The sequence below is a fragment of the Homalodisca vitripennis genome, chromosome X (assembly GCF_021130785.1).
Source record: "Homalodisca vitripennis isolate AUS2020 chromosome X, UT_GWSS_2.1, whole genome shotgun sequence".
In the NCBI taxonomy this organism is placed as follows: Eukaryota; Metazoa; Arthropoda; class Insecta; order Hemiptera; family Cicadellidae; genus Homalodisca; species Homalodisca vitripennis.
In genome coordinates this window covers 98,557,432-98,580,656 of record NC_060215.1, presented here as the reverse complement: position 1 = coordinate 98,580,656, position 23,225 = coordinate 98,557,432, and the positions used below count along the sequence as shown (strand labels likewise).

The 23,225-nt window shown below is 33.5% G+C and overlaps 1 protein-coding gene across 1 annotated transcript in view; it reads left to right on the top strand.

The window, feature by feature from the left end:
- Positions 1-22,616, top strand: part of LOC124369733 (cyclin-dependent kinase 2-like) — a 47,720-nt gene extending 25,104 nt beyond the window's left edge. The window contains exons 5-7 of the mRNA XM_046827797.1: positions 2,669-2,872; positions 11,142-11,288; positions 17,104-22,616. Coding sequence (XP_046683753.1) covers positions 2,669-2,872; positions 11,142-11,288; positions 17,104-17,106 — 354 coding nt within the window. The 3' untranslated portion in view covers positions 17,107-22,616. The remainder of the gene's footprint in view (positions 1-2,668; positions 2,873-11,141; positions 11,289-17,103) is intronic.
- Positions 22,617-23,225: the final 609 nt, after the last annotated feature.

The window sequence follows — 23,225 nt, the reverse complement described above, 5'->3', positions numbered from 1 at the left end:
GTGGACACTCAACTGAGATGAATTACAATTTCTCAATCATAGGCTGACAAAATATGAAGTCAAAGCTTTATGAATAGATATCTTTCGTTGCAATATATCTTTGTTCACAAATCTGTGGAATTTTAAAGCATTTGGTAAAATAGGTGGCCAGTAAAATAATAAGTGCACATCCGTACTATATGGACGTTGAAGCCGTATAATACAAGCATCAGGGTTATAAGGGTTAAAAATTAAATACCCTATATGCTCACTTCTATTTCCTAAAAATGCCAGGACTAGTGTTTGGTCAAATCTGTTAATAAAGTTCATCAATTCGTAACTATACTATTTTTAGCACCCAAAATCCAAAGAAACAAATCAGCTATGTTCCAAATTTCTTATTCCAGTGCAGTTTGGAAAATGTGAGTGGTCAGAGTGATGTGTTGTCGGTCAATCTGTAAGCATTATTTGGGGTTTGAATATATAGGTTACTAAAAACATATGTTATTGTCCAACCGCCAGGAGAAAGATAGCAACATATAGTAGGTGCGGAGAGCTATTTCAAAAAATCGGATCCAGCCGTCTTCCACCCCTTCACCTCTTCTCTTTCTCACATTTCCTTTTGCAACCTCACTAAAAACATTAGTCATGAGTTTTAAAGTGAAGTGTTCATTTCATAATAGGCTTGTTTGTTAAACTAATTGTGTTTAAATTAATTTTATTGTTGATTTCAGTTTATAAATGATGGATACTACTTGTAATTGCAAGAGGGGAAAAACAATACACAGTGAAGCACGTAATGTTATTGCCAGTGTTATAGCTAAATGTGACAAGGAATCTAAAAACAATAATTTATTACTATAATTCTGTTAAAGAAAGTTACTGAAAGGGCTAGTTTTGTATACATCTAAATCCCTAAGCAGTATTTATAAAATTAGAAGTGAGTATAAAAAGTCTGGTAATTCGTTCTTGTCAACCCCAGGAAAGAAAAGGAAATGTGCGGCTCACACACACATTCGCACATGTTGTGGTTGTAGTTGTGGAATGTAACAATCGACAGTTTTGACATAATCAGAAATTTTGTAAAAGATTGTAAATGATCCACAACAACAAAACCCAATTCTTAAGAGTTCTGCTCCTTATTATAAAGAACAAAATCGATTTAAGTGAAATAAATGTGCTAATGAATGCAAAATACTCCTAGAACTTTCAGACATTGTGAATTGGAGAGTTAAGTATCTGCAAGACATTAAAAAGATGAGAAATGACAACAGAAAATATTTTATATGGATGAAAGTTGAGACAGTATAAAATATTAAACTGTACTCAAATATTAACTTTTCAGAAATGTTGGCAAAGTGAAGATGTAACTGGTGTACTAACTACCAACAGAGGAGATAACAGACTTAGGGCTCTAGCAATAAGTTTCTGGACGGAGCAGAACTTGTGTTTCAGGAGGTCATATTAACAGAAGACTACCATGGACGAATGAATAAAACAAGTTTTGATAAATGGGTAAGAGAAAAACTCCTGCCCGTGCTTCCTCCTGAATCAGTAATTGTTAATGGACAACGCTCCTTACCATAACATATAAGTTGATAAGCCTTCAAAGATAAGTTCAGTTAAGTATGAGATGATACAGTTTTTCTTCATAGGCAGGGAATTCAATGCGTGTAAGGCACCCTGCTAAAACATCTTGGCCTTAATATTGTTTGGCTATCACCTCATATGTGTGACATTAACCCCAACTTGTGTGGAGTAATATTAAAAGAAAAATAAGAGAAGAAAATGTTAATCTTGCCATAAATTTAACTCGGTTGATGGAACTTATCACCACTACCATTAAAACAGTTACAAAGGAAGATTGGACTGGCTACGTTAAACGCGTAACAAAAGTTGAAGAAGAATACTGGAAGAATACCGTTTTCTGGAGGATACTATTGACTTTATCATTATGCAGTTGAGTGTGGACAGTGATGAAGATTCCTCAACAGCAGAATCCTCAGAAGAGTCTGATGTAGACGACACTGATACACTAGCTAGGGCATTACCAGAATATGATAATAACATCAATAGTATGACGTAAGTTAAAATGCATACATATGTGTACATAAAATAATAGGTGTATACAGTTAAAATAATTTGCATTCATCATATTCATAGATGAGGTATTATTATTAAATTGTATTAAAATTTAAGCTTTTATTTTACCATCAATTATTTTATAGGTGGCAGATGTTTTTATAAAAACTCACTAAAAATGAGCGGATTTATTGTAATTAGAAGTAAAATAACTTTTTCATTATTACTGACTGTCTCGTTGCGTTTATCTTTAACTGACTATTGTGTTTTACTGTACAGTATTATAACATATCAAATTAATATGGTTTGCCAAAATTAATTATTAAACATACTTCAAGTTTTTGAACGGTTGAATTCCTAATGTTTTTCCCTAGAATTATTTATTATAGACGGTGCGAGTTGATGTTTTCATGTTTAGCAGAGGGTAGTAGAACAGCAATAGCCAAATAGGTTCACCCCACGGACGACCCAATGTGTCATATGAACCTATCCCCACAGATCCTCCACTGCATTCCTGCCACTTTCTTTCTCTTGTTGGTTAGGCAGTACATATTCTCACAAAAAACAATGCTCTGTGACAACTAACCAATGAATGTCTTTTCCACAGTTCACCAGAAAAGCTCTTTTCCCAGGAGATTCTGAAATAGATCAGCTTTTCCGGATATTCCGCACATTGGGCACTCCAGATGAAAAGATATGGCCAGATGTTTCTCGACTACCAGACTACAAATCTATGTTCCCTCGTTGGAAGAAACAAGAAGTGACAACTGTTTTCCCCTCAGTTTGCGGAAAAGCACTCAGTGTATTAATGGTATGTTTAGATGGTTGTAAAATGTTTTTTAGTAATACAAACATATAGACAATAGACGATATGCTTTATTAACAATATCATCAAGACATGTCACTGAATCAAACCGTTTTTACAAGTGAATTCTATTATTAAATGAGAGGTCTAATTAAGATTCATCATACCATGAGAAGAACTCATTGAGTGTGTAGTATGTGTGGTCTTGCAGCCAACACTGTAGGTTTCTCTTTATAGATTCTGGGTTGTCTTTCAGATGATCGTAGCTTGTTAAAGAGTTTCATTCCAGCATATGATGGTTTTTCTCGAAGAATGCTGTTCTATGGACTGGTAAAGTATAATCCTCTGCTTGTCTAGTGTAATGGCAGTGTAAGTCTATTTGTTTCGGAGGATCCTTAGTTGTGCAGTAAAGTATGGTTTCTAGAATGTAAATGGACGTTATTGTCAATATTTTCCAGTTTTCTAAAATATTTCTGCAGCTCTCTAGGTCCTATTCCAGCCATTAACCTTAATGCTTTTTTCTGCATTACCAGAAATCTGTGGAGATTGCCACCTGAAGAAGCATCCCAGACTGCTATTCCATACCAGTGATGGCTTTCGAGTAACGTGTGATATGCTATTCTTGTAGCTTCATGAGTACTAGTTGTCTTGGTTCTCTTTAATGCAAACAACGCTGAGTTAAGCTTCAGGCAGAGGCTATCTAAATGGTTTTTCCAGCACATGTTCTTGTCAAGTATTATGCCAAGATGTTTAACTTCATCAGCTGCTTGGATATTGGGTTGTTCAGTTACAAGCACCTTTTTACTGCCTAGAGTAATTTGTTTTGTTTTTTATCGTTGACAACGAGATCCTTTTTCATTGTATATTCTTGAACCATGTTGAAAGCTATGTATGTGTTAATTTCTAGTCGTTCAGTATTTTTCTTTGCTGCAAGCAGAATTGTGTTGTCTGTATACATGATCATTTGACAACATTCTCTCAAGTGTTCTGGAAAGTCATTTATAAATAAAAGAAACAAAACTGGTCCAAGAATCGAGCCTTGTGGAACTCCTCTTCTCGCTGGTAAGGGAAGAGATTGTACTGATTGTGTGAGTCCATTGGTTGTTTCCTTCAGTTCCACTATTTGCTTCCGTCCTTTGAGATAGCTTTCAAACCAACTGAGTGCTGTTTGTCGGATACCAACGTTTTGAAGTTTAATCAATATGAGTTTATGTCCAAGGCAATCAAAGGCTTTACTGAGATCAAGGTGTAAGCTGGTGATGGTGTTGCTGATCTCCATATTGTCAATTATATATTAGCTAGGTTGATAATTGCAGTTGTGGTAGATTTTCCAGAGATGAATCCATGCTGCTTGTCAGTTAGTACTCGGTTCTCTCTTAGATACTTCGTTAGAGTCTAATAAAAATTACTTTTTCAATAAGTTTTGAGACTGATGGGAGAAGAGAGATTGGTCTGTAATTGGCAATGTTTAGAGGGTCGCCTTGTTTAAATTTTGGATAGATTTTGGCTATTTTAATTTGAATGGGAAATTGCCTTTCTGAATGGACAAATTTTAAATGTTTACAAGAGGTGTTATGAGTTCATGAGTACAATATTTGAGGATTTCTTTGATATTTCATCTACTCCAGAAGAAGATGAGCTTCTTAGAGACCTTACAATTTTGTACATTTCATCAGTTGTAGTTGGTTCTAAAGTTGTAAAAGTTTCTCTTAGAACTGCTTGGACATGTTGAGTAGCTGGGGCTAAATCATTGTTTATGTTATTTATTTTAAGATTTTTGTGAGCTATGTTTGCAAAATACTTGTTAAAACAATTAGCTATTCTTCTAGTATCTGTCAACAGTTCTCTGTCACGATATATTTCTATTTTAGTAGTTTCAGAGCCTATCTTCCTTTGCCTTTCGTTGTTTACGGTGTTCCAGATGGCTTTGGGCTTATTATCTGATTAGTGTATGTATGAGGTCTGTCCAAAAAACATCCGACCAGTAGGCGGGCCGCGGCGTAACCGACCGGCTCGAACCGGTTATTGGAGGGGAGGGGCGAGCCTACTCCTTCCCATATTAGGCATTGAATACGATCCGGTCACTCAGTGAGTCACAGTGCTCTGTTCCGTACAGTACTGCCGTGTGTGTGCGTCGCATTTCAATATGACTGAACGTGTTGAGCAGCGTTTCAATTAAATGCATTAAATTTTGCCAAAAACTTGGCCATTCAGCATCAGAGACGATTACTATGATACGGAAAGTTTATGGTGACGTGTCTATGGGCAATACACAAATAAAAGAGTGGTTTAAACATGGCCGCATATCAGTGGAGAGTGATAACCGATCTGGCAGGCCTTCAATGGCCAGAAACGCTGAAAATGTTGAACGTGTTCGTGTAGCAATTAATGAAAACCGTCGATTGACTGCCCTAGAGCTGGAAGAAGATTTAGGACTACCAAGATCGTCAGTTTGTAACATTTTACACGAAGATTTAAAAATGAACCGTTTTTCGGCAAAATTTGTTCCTCGGCTGCTGACTGAAGACCAAAAGAACTGTTGACTTGAAATCGCACAGGACAAACTGGATTTGATGAAAAATGACCCAGGGCTATTTAAAAAAGTTATTACTGGTGATGAGTCATGGGTTTATGGCTACGACCCTGAAACACAGGCTCAATCTTCACAGTGGAAAACTCGCGAAGAGCAATGGCCGAAAAAAGCAAGACAATACTGACAGTTTTTTTTTACCAGGACAGCGTTGTTCATCGCGAATATGCTCCAGGAGACCAGACAGTGAATAAGGAGTATTATCTTGAGGTCCTAAGGCGGCTACGAGATGCAGTGCGAAGGAAACGACCTGAACTGTGGACAAGCTGTGACTGGATCCTGCACCATGACAACGTGCCAGCTCATTCCTCAAATCTTATTCAGCGTTTTTTGGTCAAACACGATATCAACCAACTACGACAGCCTCCCTACAGTCCTGACATAGCTCCTTCTGACTTCTGGCTATTTCCGAAATTAAAAATTCCTTTGAAACGACAAAGATTTGACAATGTTGAACAAATAACACAAAATGCGATGAAGGACCTGTTAGCCATTCCGCAAAATGAATTTAAGGAGTGTTTCCGGAAGTGGGAGCAGCGTTGGAATAATGTAGTGGCTTGTGTAGGGGAGTACTTTGAAGGGGACCAGATTGCTGTTGCTGCCGAGTAATGTCAGTTCATGCCAGACGTCAAGGTCGGATACTTTTTGGACACACCTCATATATAGCATTTGCCTCCTGTCTTGACTGTTTAAGTTTTTGGTCATATGTTTTCTTAAGTTCGGTGGCAGTCCGTTTGTCATCTGCATTTCCAGTTAGGAAAAACTTATCTTGTGTTTTCAGGAATTCTATAGGATAGACATTTCTCTAGTGTAAGTAATATTTTTTTCCTTTTTTTTGCTTAGCATGAGATGTTACCTTGGGGCATGTCTAGTCAAGTGCAAACTGGAGATATGCGCCAAAGTGGAAATATGCTTTGTCTACCTTATTTGAATTAATGACGGAGTCCCAAGTTTCCATGGCCAGTCGGTTCCCTAAGTTAACCCTGGAACTGGCGGTCATATTTCTCTCAGTGGCGGAGCATTTTTAGTACTTCATACATTGCCTTATATTTATTTTATTATTACATGTTTACTTTAAAGTACCTATGTCATATTATATATTTTTTTTATTCAGCATTTTTCAAGGAAAATTTTTTACATAATATAATTATAATAAAAAAAATATCCTTACTCTACCTCTTCATGAAAAAACTTTTTTTATAAAAAAGAAAAGTTTGTTCAAAGTTTTTGATTTGTAAAATTGTTGTTGTTAGTGATATGCAAAATCCAAAATATACAAAAGAAAAATCATTTAATTCTGAGTAAAAATAAAACTACACATAGTTTATAAGGTATTTATTTCTACATGTGGTAAACAATGCAAAAATCATACACTGACATTCGAAAGTGCTTCTTACCAACAAAAGTAAGAATTTCAAAACTCACTTGGATTTGTACAATCTTGTAACTATTAGTTCATAATAATTTTCTATATTTTATTATATTATATTTTTTTAATTATGTTCTGATTGAATGTCTAAATCAGAATCCTCATCGTTGCTTATTTCATGTTCAACTAGTCATGTCGAATGTCACTTGAACGATCGCGGAAATTACGATCCATTACGTAAACACGCACAAAAAACTTACTATTATTGTGTCATATACACAACCATCATTACAACGAACTCAAACAAACAATAAACCAGACAGAACACCATGTAGCTGACGAAATAACAATAGCCGAATGAACCAGTTGACTCATCGCTGCGCACGCAACTAGCGCGGTACGCGGAAGAATGTAAACAAACAGTTCAGAGATTATAAAACGTATGGACATGTAACGAAACGATAAAATTATTTATTAGTGTATTATTTACATAAATTGAACCTTCCTCTTTCGATTGGTATCAATACCGATACTCTTTGATCGTGTTTTAAGTACGTAATATTGAGAAATAAAAGACATGTTAAAACGCCCGATATCGGGCGCTGCCATCTAGGATGCGACTAAAACGCCCGATATCGGGCGTTTGCCAGTTCCAGGGTTAAGGGGATTACTATGTGTAAGGTCGTAAAATCTCCCAAACTATGTCCAACCTAACACCGCTAATATTAGAAAAGAAACCACCAATGACCGCAATAATTCGCCCAGATAACGAACATGTGGAGGAATTCTTCATGAAAAACAGATTTCTGTAAGTCAATCAAAATTTCTTGAACAACTCAAACATGACATGGCCTCTGCTACTTCACCAGCTACATCAGTGACCACTCCCCTTACCGTACTAAACCACTACCAAACAACAGCTGAGGCAGAAATACATCAGTCCGACCCATTTTTAGACCATGTAAGCTCAATAAACCACCATCCATAACTCAAAGCAAAATCAGGACTACTTTTCTTCACCAAAATATGGACAGAATGGCAAGCAAAATTGAGCAGCTAGAACACCTGCTGCACAATAAAAATCCAGATTTTATAGTACTGACCAAACAGAACATGGTCTAAAAAAAGGGCACAATAGATCAAGCCAGAATAGCTGACTACACACTAATCAGTGCTTATGGCAGAAGTGAACACATAAAAGGAGGAATCGCTATATATAAACATAAACAAGTTTCCCATAAAACCGAAAACTTAGGGTTAGAACAGTATAGTATTGAAATGACTTGTGAGGTATCAGCTACAAGGTATCAGCTTGTGAGGACCAATTGGGCAAGAGAATATTTCTGTTGCAGTGACTCTAGGTATTACCTTTGTAACATGACCCTGAAATCTAGACAGACTAGGTCATCATAAGACTTAATAAACATCAAAATGCCTTTAGGAGCTAAAGATCCCACTTTAGCAAGATTAAGAATTACCCATTGAAGGTATTTCCCTTATCAGAGTGATCACTTTGAAGGCACAAATGATGTGTTTATCAGCCTCTTGAACTTTTCTGCAGAAGTCTGACTCGGAGATGCCCATCTTATACAGGTGGTAGTTATGTGGGCAATGTTCAATCAACAGATTGTAAAAGTCTTCAGAATCTAAGAATTGCTGTCCTATCAGTTGATAGGAGATCTGTAACAGCTTTCCCTTGCTGTAGCTCTCGCCAATTTATCCAATATCTTATTCTTCGCGTTCTCCACTCACATCAGATGACTGTTGCGGTTAGCTAGAGCTATAAGTATTAATACAGGGTGTTCCACAAGTATCCTTCTCGATTTGAAAATGTAAATGGCATCTTGTTAAAAAACACGAATGAAGTACAAATAATACACATACACTGCACAAACCTAAGATGATAGACGAGTTACTGCAACAGCTGAATGGTTGGACAGCTGTACAATAATAACTTGTATTCAGGTATTGTTGCAGCAGTGTTGCCAACTATAGATTTTCAATAAACTAAAAGCATTTTAATTAAAGCTGTATTTAAAAAATCTTATTTCTCAAAATACAATGTTTTATACTGTAAATGTCTTGTAACTATTTACTGGACTGCAAAAAATAACATTATTAAATGTGTTGTTTTTATGAAGAACGTACATTTTTTCTTATGTCTTATTTTTCTTATTTGTTAATTTAATTAAACATTAATTTTTTTAACTTTGTGTTTGTTTATTATTAGCCTATTTTACATTATTCTCTTCGGAATAAAATTCTCTAAAAGTTTTTGTTAAAAATTTTGCGTGTTTAATTTCCATTTAATGAAGTTAATGTACTTCAAATCTTATTAAAGCATGTTTTTCTAGACCGAATTTTGCGTATTTTGCCTTATATTTCAGAAATGGGTGGTCTTACTGGTCTGGGACATATTTTATTCAATTGTTCAGTACATTTGACATAAAATCCAATAAATTTAAAAACTATCTTTACGCCATAAAAAAATCAGTTCTACTCTATTTCCGTCCTTTCCAAGAAAATCGGGTAAAAAGCTAGCCTTAGCTTGCTAACAAAGTGTTTCCAGACATATGTTTATATGAACTTTTTATTTTGATGGGAGGAAACCACCGGAGAAGTTTGTCGGGTTACTTGTGGGATAGTCTGTAGAAAGACCAAAAGCAACTTAGACACAAAGGTGCAGCTCCAAAGAGAGAGTGCAGCTTGACTGTCTGATAGGATGTAATTCTGGGCTCCTTTTGGTTTTATTGATCGAGTGACCCAAGCACAAAGAGAATTGCAAGTATTTCTGCTTGAAATACAGTCTACAAGGGATTTAAGGCCTTTGTGTATGAGACATTTGTTTTCCTGACATTTAAGTCCACTCTTCCTTCCTTGATCAACGGGAGAATAAGTAAACGTTAAGCCAATCTCCCTCTTCCAAACTTTTTACAAAACTTATCCATCTGCATACCGGTTAAGTGCTCTCTTCTCAAAAGTAGAATTACCCTGCCATACATTATAATTTGGTATGATCATCTGGAAAGTATGATCAAAACAAATCTGTTTAACCATGTGTTCGAGCAAGACACAAGCGAATATTAATTGTTCACATTATTAATTATGTGCAAATGCCCAGCCAAGTAACTTGGCATCTTTAGATTCATCATTCAAGCTGTCTTACAATACTGAGAGGTGCCTTACCCCTTATTTATGTCAGGCATTTGTGAGCAGCTATGGGACTGGGATTGGGGGGCCTTTGGCTGCTAAACAGGCAACCACAGGTGGTCATTTGCCTAATGATGTTCATGTAAAGTCTCCATCGTACACCAAGTTTAGGACTTTCTGCAGGATTTTAACTACTACAATCTCATGCCTATCTTATTATACGTTGCTATTATATTGAGCATACAGTGGTGTTTTCAAAAGTACCCTCTATATCCAGAACTGCACAAAGAGCACTTTTCTTGTCCATCAATGATCTCTCAATCTTGGAGACTGGACCAATCCATATAATGATAATAAATAATGTAATATATAACACTCAACAGGTCTATCATGCACAAGTTTTGTACATTTAACTAAACACCTAAACCAATTCCGACTAGCTCTTAAATATAGTAAAATGGTCAGGCATGAATGTGAATAGATTTTCCAAGGAATTCTCAATGGTGTGCTAAGAACAGGGACAAGGAGGGTTTTAATTTTTTTGTTACAGACAGCACACTCTGAATAATGTTATGCTAAATTGTAATCACTGCCAGAGTATCTAGTATATCATCTGGAGTGAAGAGTATGATGAGAGTAAGTGTTTACTGCCCACACCTCTCACAGCTTCATATAACTAACTGATGGTGCCCAAACCAATTATAAAAAATCACACATGCTTGAACTCTGCTTTTATAGCCTACAGTAAAACTAAATAGCAAATCGGAGTTTGACGCCTTGTCTAAATCTCTCTATCTTCATATTTTCTTTTTTATAAAGGATCTCCTATTTAGCCTTATTCTGCCTCTCCCCATGTGCCACTTGTGCAAGAATCTTATCAAACAGAGCAAAGGAGAGAGTCAATACAGTACAAGATCAACAGCACTGATTTAAAGAGCATCGGTCACAGACAGGATTTATATTTATCTGATGCCTTAGACAGCTCAGCTGCCGGCTCTTCAAACTGTATTTACTGTTCACAATACTAGACATATGCTTTCACTCCTTAAGATACTAAATTTACAATGGGTTTTCTCATATTGTCAATGAAGGGATTTTACTCTAAAGACCACATCTGACTTGTCTTTTACTCTAGAAATCTCCTAATGTTAAGCATTTTTTTACAGAAAATGTTGGTATATGATCCAAACCAAAGGATATCCGCCAGAGCTTTACTGGAAATGCCTTACTTTGAGGATGTGGAAACAGTTAAACCTTGCTTGGACTTCAAGACGACAAGATCGTGGAAAGGTTCTGCAGCTGTTTGCATTGAGGTATTCATACAATCTTCTACAAAATCTTAAATGTAATAATTTTTTAATATATCTGCAATGAATATTTTATCTATATAGGCCTAGCAGCTATTTTTCTACAAAAGATAATAAGTACTATGAGAAGTTCACCTTACCTATGAAGATCAGGAAATGTCTGTCGAATGTTACGGAGACATTAACAGGACTTCAAAGGCAAGGTAAATTATTCATAGTAATAATATTTAATAAATCTGGGCACTGTAACCTAACATAAGACAATTATTTTTGCAAGTCTTTTTTGCATTGTAAATAAGCTTAAATTCTCGTATTTTGGTCCACAATTAAATGTATGTTTACTAACATGCTTTTGAAGTGTAGTGAAAACAACAGTGAGTTGGTCTTCATGCAGGATAAAATTATTGCTATTTTTGGTAGCATATATGAGGTATGTAATGTTAAGTGCAATGATTTGTAATTAGTCCCATGAGTACTGTACTGCTTGCTAAGGAGCAGACCAGTGCATCCTGATGTACTCAATGTATATAAACAGCATACATGTAATAATATTCTAAACTTCTAATTTGTGGAAACATTCTTGAATCAGGTGGGTATTACTCCAGTATATACCTGGGATAAAAACGTTTAAAATATTGAGTAAAGTGACTATTTTGATGTGACATAATGTTGGAATGTTTTAATTTCAAAATCAAAATAACAAAGTCAAATATGAGGGTGAATCAGATAAGAACTTCAATATTGTTAGGTTGAGCTAGACATCTACATTACAGAAAGCTTGAGATTATTACAGTCCGGTTTGATTCAAAAGTTGGTACATTAGTTCTCAGTATAGTTCATTACAGAGTTTGCAAGAAATTTAGTTTTCCTCCAAAAAATGGAATATTATTAAATTAAAACTGATTGAGCTTCTTAATTATGCTTGAAATCAATGAAGTTATTGTTGCTTGTGTTTGGTAATAAAATCAATATAGTTGATGTATGTTTTATATCAGATCCAATTGAATATTACTTCAGTTTAATTATGTGATGTACAGTTTTCAAACAAATAACTTATTAATTTTAATCATTATGTTGAAAATTTTTATTTTAAACTTCATTTGACATGTTTTATAACATCAATAAGTGTAAAAGCTGCTCCAAGTTCTTGAATGGAAATACTATTTTTTAATAGTTTAGAAGTAAGGAGTAGCTGCTTTGTACTATAAATGGCTATTAACTATAAAAAGTAAGAATAGATCAAAATATAATTTGAAAAATTATTGTAAAAACAGTTTTGAAAATTTTTCTATTTATGTAGGGTCATATTCAAGAGGAGACATAAATCATAATACAAATAAATTTAATCAATTTGTAGTTTTTAATAATGAGTGAGAGATAGAAGGAATTTCTTTTGCCTTTAATCAGTTACGTCTTGGTAGTAGCTTGTTTCCTTCTTTTTATTTTTTGTTTAACACATTATGTATCATTCTTCTGCAAATGGACTGGTAATGGGTCGAAGCCATTGTTTGTTGAAGATTCTGTGGATTCGGGGAATCAATTGAAGGAATTCGACATTTGAATGTGTGGATATCCACCACTTCATTAATTATTGGCCGATCAACCATACACAAATTATTGATCACTAAAACGTGTTTATGTCTTATTTTTGTAAATACATTAGTATTTATCTTGTAGTTATTATTTTCTATATGTGTAATACTTAGCATTTATTTGCAAACGACAGCTGATCAACGTTATGCTAATCACTGAATGTTAATTAAGGTCTTTGTTATATTTTTTGTATGGAAAAAATCTGTATATAGATAATATAATTACCAATGTTTAGGACCTTATCTTCTTAGAAAAAGTATATAAAAGAACAGAAGCCCTCAAATCCTATAGGCTTCTGTTAAAGCCTCAGATTTTGAAGGCCAAAACAAAGGTCCAGGGAGGCTCAAAGGTCCTTCCAGGACTACTTGCAGTAACTCTGGATATTTACCTCTATAAAAAATAACATTATTATCAAATTATTGTGATTTATTAAATAATATTACGCTTGCAGTTCCTAATTTATGTATGTGGCATATCACGTGTATGGGAGCATATCAGCAGCTAGTTCTTGTTTAGTTCACAATAGTTTTGTAATTTTATAAACATTTCCTTCATAAAATATATTATTTTTATATTTTAATATTTTTTTATCATGACTAAGGTATGGTTAAAAAAATTCAAAGTTTATCCATATTATTAAAGTTAAAAAGTACATTTAATAAGTGATAGAAATGTGTGCTTTTATTACTTTAAGATTAAAAGCATATATTCTGGAAACCCATAATACATCAAATTAAAGTAAAAGGTAGGGGATATGACTTTGTTCTTTAAATATAGCTATTTATCTTAACCTCTGTACCCTTTACAGTAAAGTGGTATTCTTGAATTACTTTTTATATTATGAAACATTGTTTGAAAAGTTGAAGAATGACAGAAATTGTATTGATGGTGGTTTTGTTGAAATCATACTTAAGTTAAAAAAAAACTATACTTAATTTTACACCAGGGTGTCTGCTGATTCTATATACGTATGTCAGCTGTTCGGCAGTAAACAGACGATTGATAGTTTTTATGTAACATTGTACGTTGTGTGGTTGTTTTTTTTAAATATAGCTGCTTCTTTGAACCTCTGCAAATCCCTTTACAATTTAGTGATGCTGACCGAGATTCTGAGGACAAGCACAACAATATATACGCAATTGGCGTGTGCCTGGAAGCGTCAGGTGGAAATGTTCCTTACTTTCTGAATATTCCCCTTGTATATTTCTGCATACACAATCAATTGAATACTGGGATATTTGTGTTATACTGGTGGTAGGAATTGTAACTCTCATCCTCTTCAAAGCTACTTTGGCAAGGTTCTAGACAATTTATATTAATGCCACCCATAACTATAGAACAACAGCTCCATGTTAGAGCTGCTTAAAGAGCAAACAAAATAAACTCAAAAGATTAGAACATTACTTTCTATGGTTTTATATGATCTGTAGGTACCTATGACATACATCGTGGCTATTTCTTAGCTTTAACTTTTACCATGGCAATCCCACACAATAGCTCTGTAATTTGAACTGGTTCAATTACAGACAACAAAGAGTCCTTACAGAAGATTGCCATTCCTCCTTTTCTGTGGAGTTTCCAGTTGAAATCTTTAACTAGTGTGTATCTCATCAGAGTGAAGTTTTTAAGTGGATTTGAGTTAGGTCCATGCTGTCATAATTAATATGTTAGGGCAAGGTTATTTCATAAGATGAGTCATAGTTTCAACCTTATCTTATATAGGATGGTTAACAGAGTGGTTCTCAGATTGACTGAGATAGGTCTAACAAATTAATAATTGCCAGCAGCTCTTATACCCATAGGATACTTGTATACTGGGTTGTTATTGATGATATTAAAAGATCATGTGGGAATTTGCCTGAAGTGAGGGGTGGTAAGCCAGGGGTGGTGGGTTTATCTGATAATGCATATTTTTGTACTGTTCAAATCAAATCAAATCATTTATTGTCAGGACACTACAATAGTGTATAATAACGTCAACAAGTTATAACATGTGAAACTAGTTAAAGAAGCATACTATTACTAGCATTGGAAAATTCATTTACACTATATATACACTTCTTAAGCAACATGTTTTTATGGAGGTTTCAAACCTAGGCCTAGATAATATTTTTATATGTTCAGGTAAAGCATTGTACAATTTGATTCCCAGATACCTAAAGCTACTTTGCGTGCTTGTGTATTTACACTTCATCAGCAACAGATCATTCCTATTTCTCGTAAAATAGTTATGGTTATCACTAAGGCTAACAAGGTCATTCAAGTTATCTTTAACATACATCAAAACACTTAATACATAAACGGATGGCAGGGTTAAAATATTAAACTTTGCAAACCAAGCTTTACAGTGATCTCTGTTAGATACACCAGCAATCAATCTAACAGCCCTTTTTTGCAGAATAAAAAGTTTTGTTGCATACTGTGTATTGCCCCATAAGGTGATTCCATAAGTGATAAAGCTATGAACATAAGCATAGTATACAAACAATAAATAATCAGTTGAAATTGTGCCCTTTAATGCCCTAATTAAGAAAACACCTTTAGCAACTCGAGAGGCTATATAGTTAATATGATCATGCCACTTGAGATTCGACTGAACATATATTCCAAGAAACTTAATACTATTTTCGCTACTTTTACTGTACAAATTAAGAGGTAGGTCTTGAACTTTTCCAATGTTTATGCAAAGTTTATTTGCAGAACACCAATCCAAGACAGTAGAATTCTTATCGCTAAGTTTATTTACACTGTCCAAGGCTGATTCAGTACTAACCAATAGCCCCAAGTCATCTGCAAAGAGATAAGTATTTACACAGCTGTCATTTAGATTTCCTGGGAGGTCATTTATATAAAGAATAAATAATGTTGGCCCCAGTATTGAGCCTTGCGGCACTCCAAAGTTAACAGGTTTAGTTACTGAATATGAGCCATTTAAATATACACATTGTGACCTATTTGTCAGATAAGAGTTAAAAAAATCTAAAACTAATTGATTAAAACCATAAAATTTCAATTTATTGACTAGAATACTATGTTCAACAGTATCAAAGGCCTTTGAAAGGTCATAACTTCTAAAATGAACAACATTTTTTTGTTCAAGGCCATCAAAACAAGCACTTACAAGAGCCTGTACCGCTTTTATGGTACTGCGATTAGAACGGAAACCAAACTGACAGTCACTGAACAACTTATTTGACTCTAAATAAGCTACAATCTGCCCATGTACCAACCGCTCAAAGACCTTCGACACAGCTGGAATAATAGAAATAGGTCTATAGTTGCAATGCTTGTCCATAGGACCTTTCTTATGAACAGGAATAACCTTACTAATCTTAAATATATCAGGATAAGTTCCACTATTAATACATTCATTAAACAAGTGAGTCAAGACCTCACAAATATGTTCGGCAGCAGCTTTTAGTACATGTGCATTAATACCAAAAACATCCAAATATGTGCTATTGCTTAGGCTAAGAATAGCTCCATAGGTTTCCTCCACCTTAATTTCCTTAAAACTAAGGTTAAAATTTATAGTCTCTGAGTTACAGGACTTGTCAAGATAATAAAAATAATCATAGGTACTATTACCAATGTTTTTACAAGTATCTTCCACAGAAGAGACAAAAAAATCATTAAAAGTGTCAGGACTGAGAAAATGAGACTTGGGAACTGGCCTGCTGTTGACTTTGGCTGACTTTTTTATTATGCCCCAAGCAGCTTTGCTTTTATTTTTGGATCTATCTATTATACTATTGTTATGACAAAGTTTAGCTCTGTTTATCTCACGTTTGTACACTGCTTTGAGACTTCTATATTTTGCCATTACATCCTTCTTATGTATGGCAAAGACTTGTTCAATGTATTTGTGGTAAAAGTGTTCTACACTTTGTAACCTGGTGGTCATTGGAGGGAGTTTGGATTACCCGGATTTCTGGGACATGGAATTATGAGGTTCCACTGTATAAGTTTCAAAAGATATTCAGTCCATACAATAATGTTCACTGTGTTAGTTTTACTAATATATGTACACAGTATATCCTGCTCAGTTATGGGTAGACAGTCTATTTTTCAATAGATTAAAATCCCTCTTTTTTCGGAATGAATATTATGTAACAAGTGACTATAATTTGAACAATTTTTAAAGAAGACTTGTAGTATAAAAATTACTAATAATATTATTAGAATAAATGTAAATGTCAGTTTTTAATCTACTGTGGTATTGTTTCAGTGAATCCTGGACTACTGTTTATCCTATCCAAAGAGACTGTGTTCTACATTTCGCTGTACTTTGTCATCTTTCATCTCATGATGCTTAGAAAGTATATTATGTTAATTAGTTAGTCACTTTAAATATTAAGAACATAATAATTAAGAAACTAGTTGAGTTTTGTAGTAAAGAACATTTAGAGTAACTCAGAGTTTTGTTTTGTTGTTTGGTTCTCTGTACAAAATCTGCACTGTGCCAACTTCATTTTTAGTTCTGGTCTGTAATTTTTAATCTTGCAACTGGGAAATTTTGCCTGCAATGGCAGTCAGGCTTTAGTGTTTCTATTTTTAGTTTTTATGTAAAACAATTGCAGTTAACTTGCACTATATGTTAGGAAAATGAAGTACCTCATTACTTTTTAGATAATGCATGAATATACGTACAATACATATATTTTTTACACTGAAAAAGCCATAAATGCATGAATATTGTGATAAGACTATTATATGTAATATATATTTATACCAGTTAACTTATATTGTAGGTTAAGACAAATTAAGCACATAATTACTTTAAGAAATTTGTATATATGCATAAATATATATGCATTTTAATATTGTTTCACACTTAAAAAACCATAAATATACCAATAGTGTAATAAAACTACTATAGATATAATGCATGTGTAATTTATTAAAGTTGATTTTAAAATAGTGAAAAGTGCAGGACACATTTCTAATTTAAACACTGTAAAATACAGAAAAGTACTATATATATATGGTCATTACTAAATATAACTTAGATTAATTAACTTATAATAGTGAAAAGTGCAGGACACATTTCTAATTTGAACACTGTAAAATACAGAAAAGTACTATATATATATATATATATATATATATGGTCATTACTAAATATAACTTCAATTAATTAATTTAAAATAGTGAAAAGTGCAGGACACATTTCTAATTTGAACACTGTAAAATACAGAAAAGTACTATATGCATGGTCATTACTAAATATAACTTAGATTAATTAACTTATAATAGTGAAAAGTGCAGGACACATTTCTAATTTGAACACTGTAAAATACAGAAAAGTACTATATGCATGGTCATTACTAAATATAACTTAGATTAATTAACTTATAATAGTGAAAAGTGCAGGACACATTTCTAATTTGAACACTGTAAAATACAGAAAAGTACTATATATATATATGGTCATTACTAAATATAACTTCAATTAATTAATTTAAAATAGTGAAAAGTGCAGGACATATTTCTAATTTGAACACTGTAAAATACAAAAAGTACTATATGTATGGTCATTATTAAATAACATAAATTAAGTTATTTAATAACTTAAATTAATTAACTTAAAATAGTTAAAAGTAAAGGAAACATTTCTAATTTGAACACTGTAAAATACTATATGTATGGTCATTACTAAATAACATAAATTGTAACCTAAGCATAAAGAATAGGATCTAGAGATGACATGTACAGATTTACAAAAATGTAGGTTATCACAGGAATAAACTTTATATGTGTACATAAAAAACAAATACTAGTGTTTACTAAAGATTTAAATAAATATTTCTTTCTTATAATAATAAGAAAGAAATTTTTGTATTTTTTATATACCATTTTATATTGTTCAAAACACCAAAACTTTGTTGATATTGACTTAATAGTTTGTATAATAATTGAAAAAAATTGTATGTGATGATGCTGACCTGTCAACCAGCTGAAAAGTTTTGTTTGTGTATGAGTGTTGTATGCTCATAGTTTGTGACTCAACTGTAATATGAAACGGTTGTTCCTGTTTCTTTTATGTAATTATTATGTGTTCAATTATCATACAGGTTTTCAACAGTTTTATATTTTTAGAATTACTAAATTGTTGTAATGTTGTCTTTAGACATATCTTGGAAAGTGAATGTAATTCTAATTAATTATTGTACATAATTAAAAATTATTTGGGTAAGCTTGAAAAATTATAGCTTCATAATTCATTGTTCCCTAGCTCCAAATTGATATATTTATCACTACTATTAGGTGCAAGATTTTTTAATAAGCTGTAAAATTGTGTTCAGTTATACCCTTGTTATTTAGTCATCAAATACAGAGTCCAGCAAAAGAATTTCCCTGATTTCAATAGGCATTTTCAACAAGAATAAGAAACATACAGAAAAATTACTTATATTTGTGAATAGCCTATATGATGCCATTTTACATCACTTAGTACACTTTATTTGGTTTTGAAAATTATGTCCGATAAATGATGTCCTCCATTGTTAAGACATTCACAAAGTCTTGAAGTTGTCCATAGGTCTTCGTGTAACTTCCCTTGGAATGGCTGCCACTTCCTGCCTAATGGCATCTTTTAGTTCTTGCAGAGCTCTGGGACGATGTTTGTAGACTTCAGCCTTTAGGTAGCCCCACAGAAAGAAATCACAAGGTGATAAGTCGGGTGACCTTGGGGGCCAGGAAATGTCTCCTCTTAAAGAAACAAGACGTCCAGGGAACAACTCTCTTAACATTTCCATGGACCGCCGAGCAGTGTGAGCTGTGGCTCCATCCTATTGGAACCAAACTTCTTCTTCCTCATGGTCTAAAACAAACTGGTTGATCTTGGGTCGGAGAAATGTCTCTATCATGTGACAGTAGTGATCGGCATTGACCGTTACTGTTTGTCCATCTTCTTCAAAAAAGTACGGTCCCCACACACCAAATTCTGCAACGGCGCACCAACTGTAGTGGTTGTTGGTGGAGTTCCCTAGGATTTTCTGCAGCCCAGTAGTGGAAATTCTGTTTGTTAACAGTTCCACACAAGTGGAAGTGGGCTTTATCAGAAGAAATGAAGACAGCATCTGGGGGAATGTTTTGCAAAATGTCATCACATGCAGCCCTGCGAGTTTCATAATCTTCTTCAGACAACTTTTAGGCAACCATTATTTTGTAGGGATGCAGATGAAGTTCCTTATGCAGAATTCTCCTTACACTCCTTTCTGACAATCCCAGGGCAGCTGCATGTTTAACCGCTGAACGGGTGTCACCCACAGTCTAATCGTTTTCGCATCAGGAATACTATCACGTCGGCCAAGTTTGATTCGAATCCGAAACGCTCGTTGAGTAGAAATCACAGAACCGCCATTTTTAATAAACTCCTCCACAACAAACGCCCGATGCTCACCGAGCCAAGCCATGGCGAACACTGAAAATAGCACTTACGCCGCTACGGAACAATACCTCCTCCACTAAAACTCACTTGCTCAAACCGGGGAGGTTTTTTTGCGGAACCCTGTATCCTAAAGTAAATAGTAAGGCTATAATTATATAGTAATTTGATGTGATGTTTCCCAGTAAGGATATTAATAAAGATCTGTAATTATATTTGCTGTTAATACATGTAAACTTTAAAGAGCATTTGCATATTTTATTTAGAATAATTCTATTTAACTTATAATATTTTTAGTGCTGTAAAATAATGGAAAGTTCAGTTCTTCTTTGTTGAGTGGGCTCTCTGGTCACCATACAGTCTATATCCATATTATTTTTTCTCCCTCGATTAGCAATGCTAGAGTGTTGTATGATGTATACTGCAATGTATTCAACGATTTTCTGAAAATAAATTAAATTTGAATCCGGTGTAATTAAGATGATGTGAATGACCCAAGAGAGGGGTATGTTATAGAATCATCTTTTATAGAACTATCTTATTAGACAGGTATACAACTGAATCTCATTAAGAAAAATCATTTGTTGCCAGAATGAAAATTTGGCACAAAAACTATATAATAGGAGAGAAAATGAGAGCTGAAAATGCCAGCTCTTTTGTTTGAACGTCGGAGAGATTCTGTTTAGGAATTTATTTCATTTATATGTTATTTCTAGAAAGATGTGCCTTCTGTAATACATGATCTAAACCCTACTAAGTCTAATATTCCAATTCTTAGTTCCAGTAATAAGTAATTTATTTAAAGGATGTTGTATTTAATTTGGCATACTACTGTTGTAATGTACTATTGTGCCATGGTTAGATGGCATCAGACTTAACAGTATATTTGGTTCTTGTTAGTATTTTTTGAGAGGACCAACAACAAATCAAACTTATAAAACTGGCAAGAATGCCATTGCTTATTATTCAGTTTACTGAGTATCATTAAGCCACATAGTATCTTAGTATGTACCCAAGTATAATTGTGAATGTTTTTGTGTGTAATTAAAGAACTGTATATACAGTGTAGAAGAAGTTTTAGGATTAAATGACTAAAAGTAATGTAGCCTAATGTAAAATGTTTTGACCTTTGTCATTGTTAAAATAATGTACCGACAAATAAAGCTTGATTGATTGATTTATTTTTGTGTAATTTTATATGTATTTTTGTATGTAGACTTATCACATATTCATAAAGATAGCACAGCATTAGTTAGATTAAAGATAGCTTAATATAGCATAAAGAGCATATGTTAAATTAAATAAAGTACGCTTTAGTAATATGATAATGCTAAACAACACACTAGACAAAAAAGAAAGATAAAGTATTTTTTACCTTTTATTAAAAAACCGGTTCTGCTGGTTGCTCTCTATTTTGGAACCAGCAAAATCTCTTTCCTTTTTCCAGGTCATTACTTCCAATATTTGCAAAACATGAACTGATTGTATTGTATACTATTTTTATATATGATTCTTATGTTTTAAGGATGTACCCCATCTTAATATATAACAAAATCAAGTAAACTTATTGTAACAATTTTATTTTTATATGAAAGCACACACTTTTGCCTACTTTTCTACATAATTGCCATCAATGTTAAAGTACGTATCATATATAAATACAACTTTTTTTATACTGGTGTCTTAAGAAAATTGCCACTTGATTTAACAGAGAGTGCAACAAGATCATTTTGATGCTATGCTGTTGTTGCAACACTGACCTTCAAGATACTCGTGAAAAACAAATGGTAGTCATTGGGTGCTAAATTGGGGTTGTTTGGGGGATTATGAAATTGATCCTTGCAAAATGCTGTATTGAGATCTTGCATTGTTTCTTTGCCACATGTGGACTGAAAAACATACAGAAAAACATGTTTTTCGATAAAAGTGTCATACAGGAAACCTTTAGTGCCAAGAAAACAAATAACAGCATGTACTTCACAGTCTGCGTGATTTTAAATTGACGGGTACATTTGAAATATGCATTGACATGTGTAAAAACAATTTGTTTTTGCTGTAATTGCATCTGTCGTTTGCTAACAAATGAAGATGACAGTGCTCCAGCGTAGAACATTGACCGCAGCACGGCAGACGTGGATTTCAAAATGATACTTACTTCAAATGTATGCCTCATTTTAATGAGGCATAGTTATTTAGTTTATTGCTTATATATTTAAGAACTGTTATAATTTTAGTTTCTAATTATATATTTGTATCATATACATATTTTCTAAGTATACTGTATACTTTTTGACAAAGCAAATCGGTTTTGTTATTCTAATAAAATGAAAGTAAAAAAAATACAAAAATTATTGCCTTTTATTTTTTTTACATAATAATTGTTAGTATTTCCTACAAATGAAACTGAAAATGGAAATATTAAATAAGTTCCATTCATTTTCTGATTAAGTTAGTTTTGATTAATAATGTGCGTTATCTTTACAATAACATGTTTCCATTAGGAAACTAATTGTGTTGTGAGTGTTAATTACTGTTGACGCAAGTATTCACTACAATCAAACTTCAGATAGTTTTTCCAGGTATGTCCCACCGTTAGAAACAAGTGTTTCTACTTTTTGTACTATAATTCCTGACCATTACGTTGTTCTTACCATGGAGTTGTGTATGTGGTCTCACTTGAAAATGAGTTATATCTCTTGTAAGTAAAAGAATATAATAGTATAAGTGTAAAGTAATGACACTTTCAATGAATAAAAAGCTTAAGTAACTAGTTCGCTCTTTGTTAATAAAGGTTGTATTGACTTCAACACACTTATGTGTGAAGTACAATAGAACCTCTCATAACTGACCTTGGCATAATGGAATCTTTGGATTGTCTATTGTTTACTCGTTTCTGATATTAGGGGATAATATTTGGAATTTTCGGATTTTTGTCAATTAGTAACTGTAAAGGTTATTTA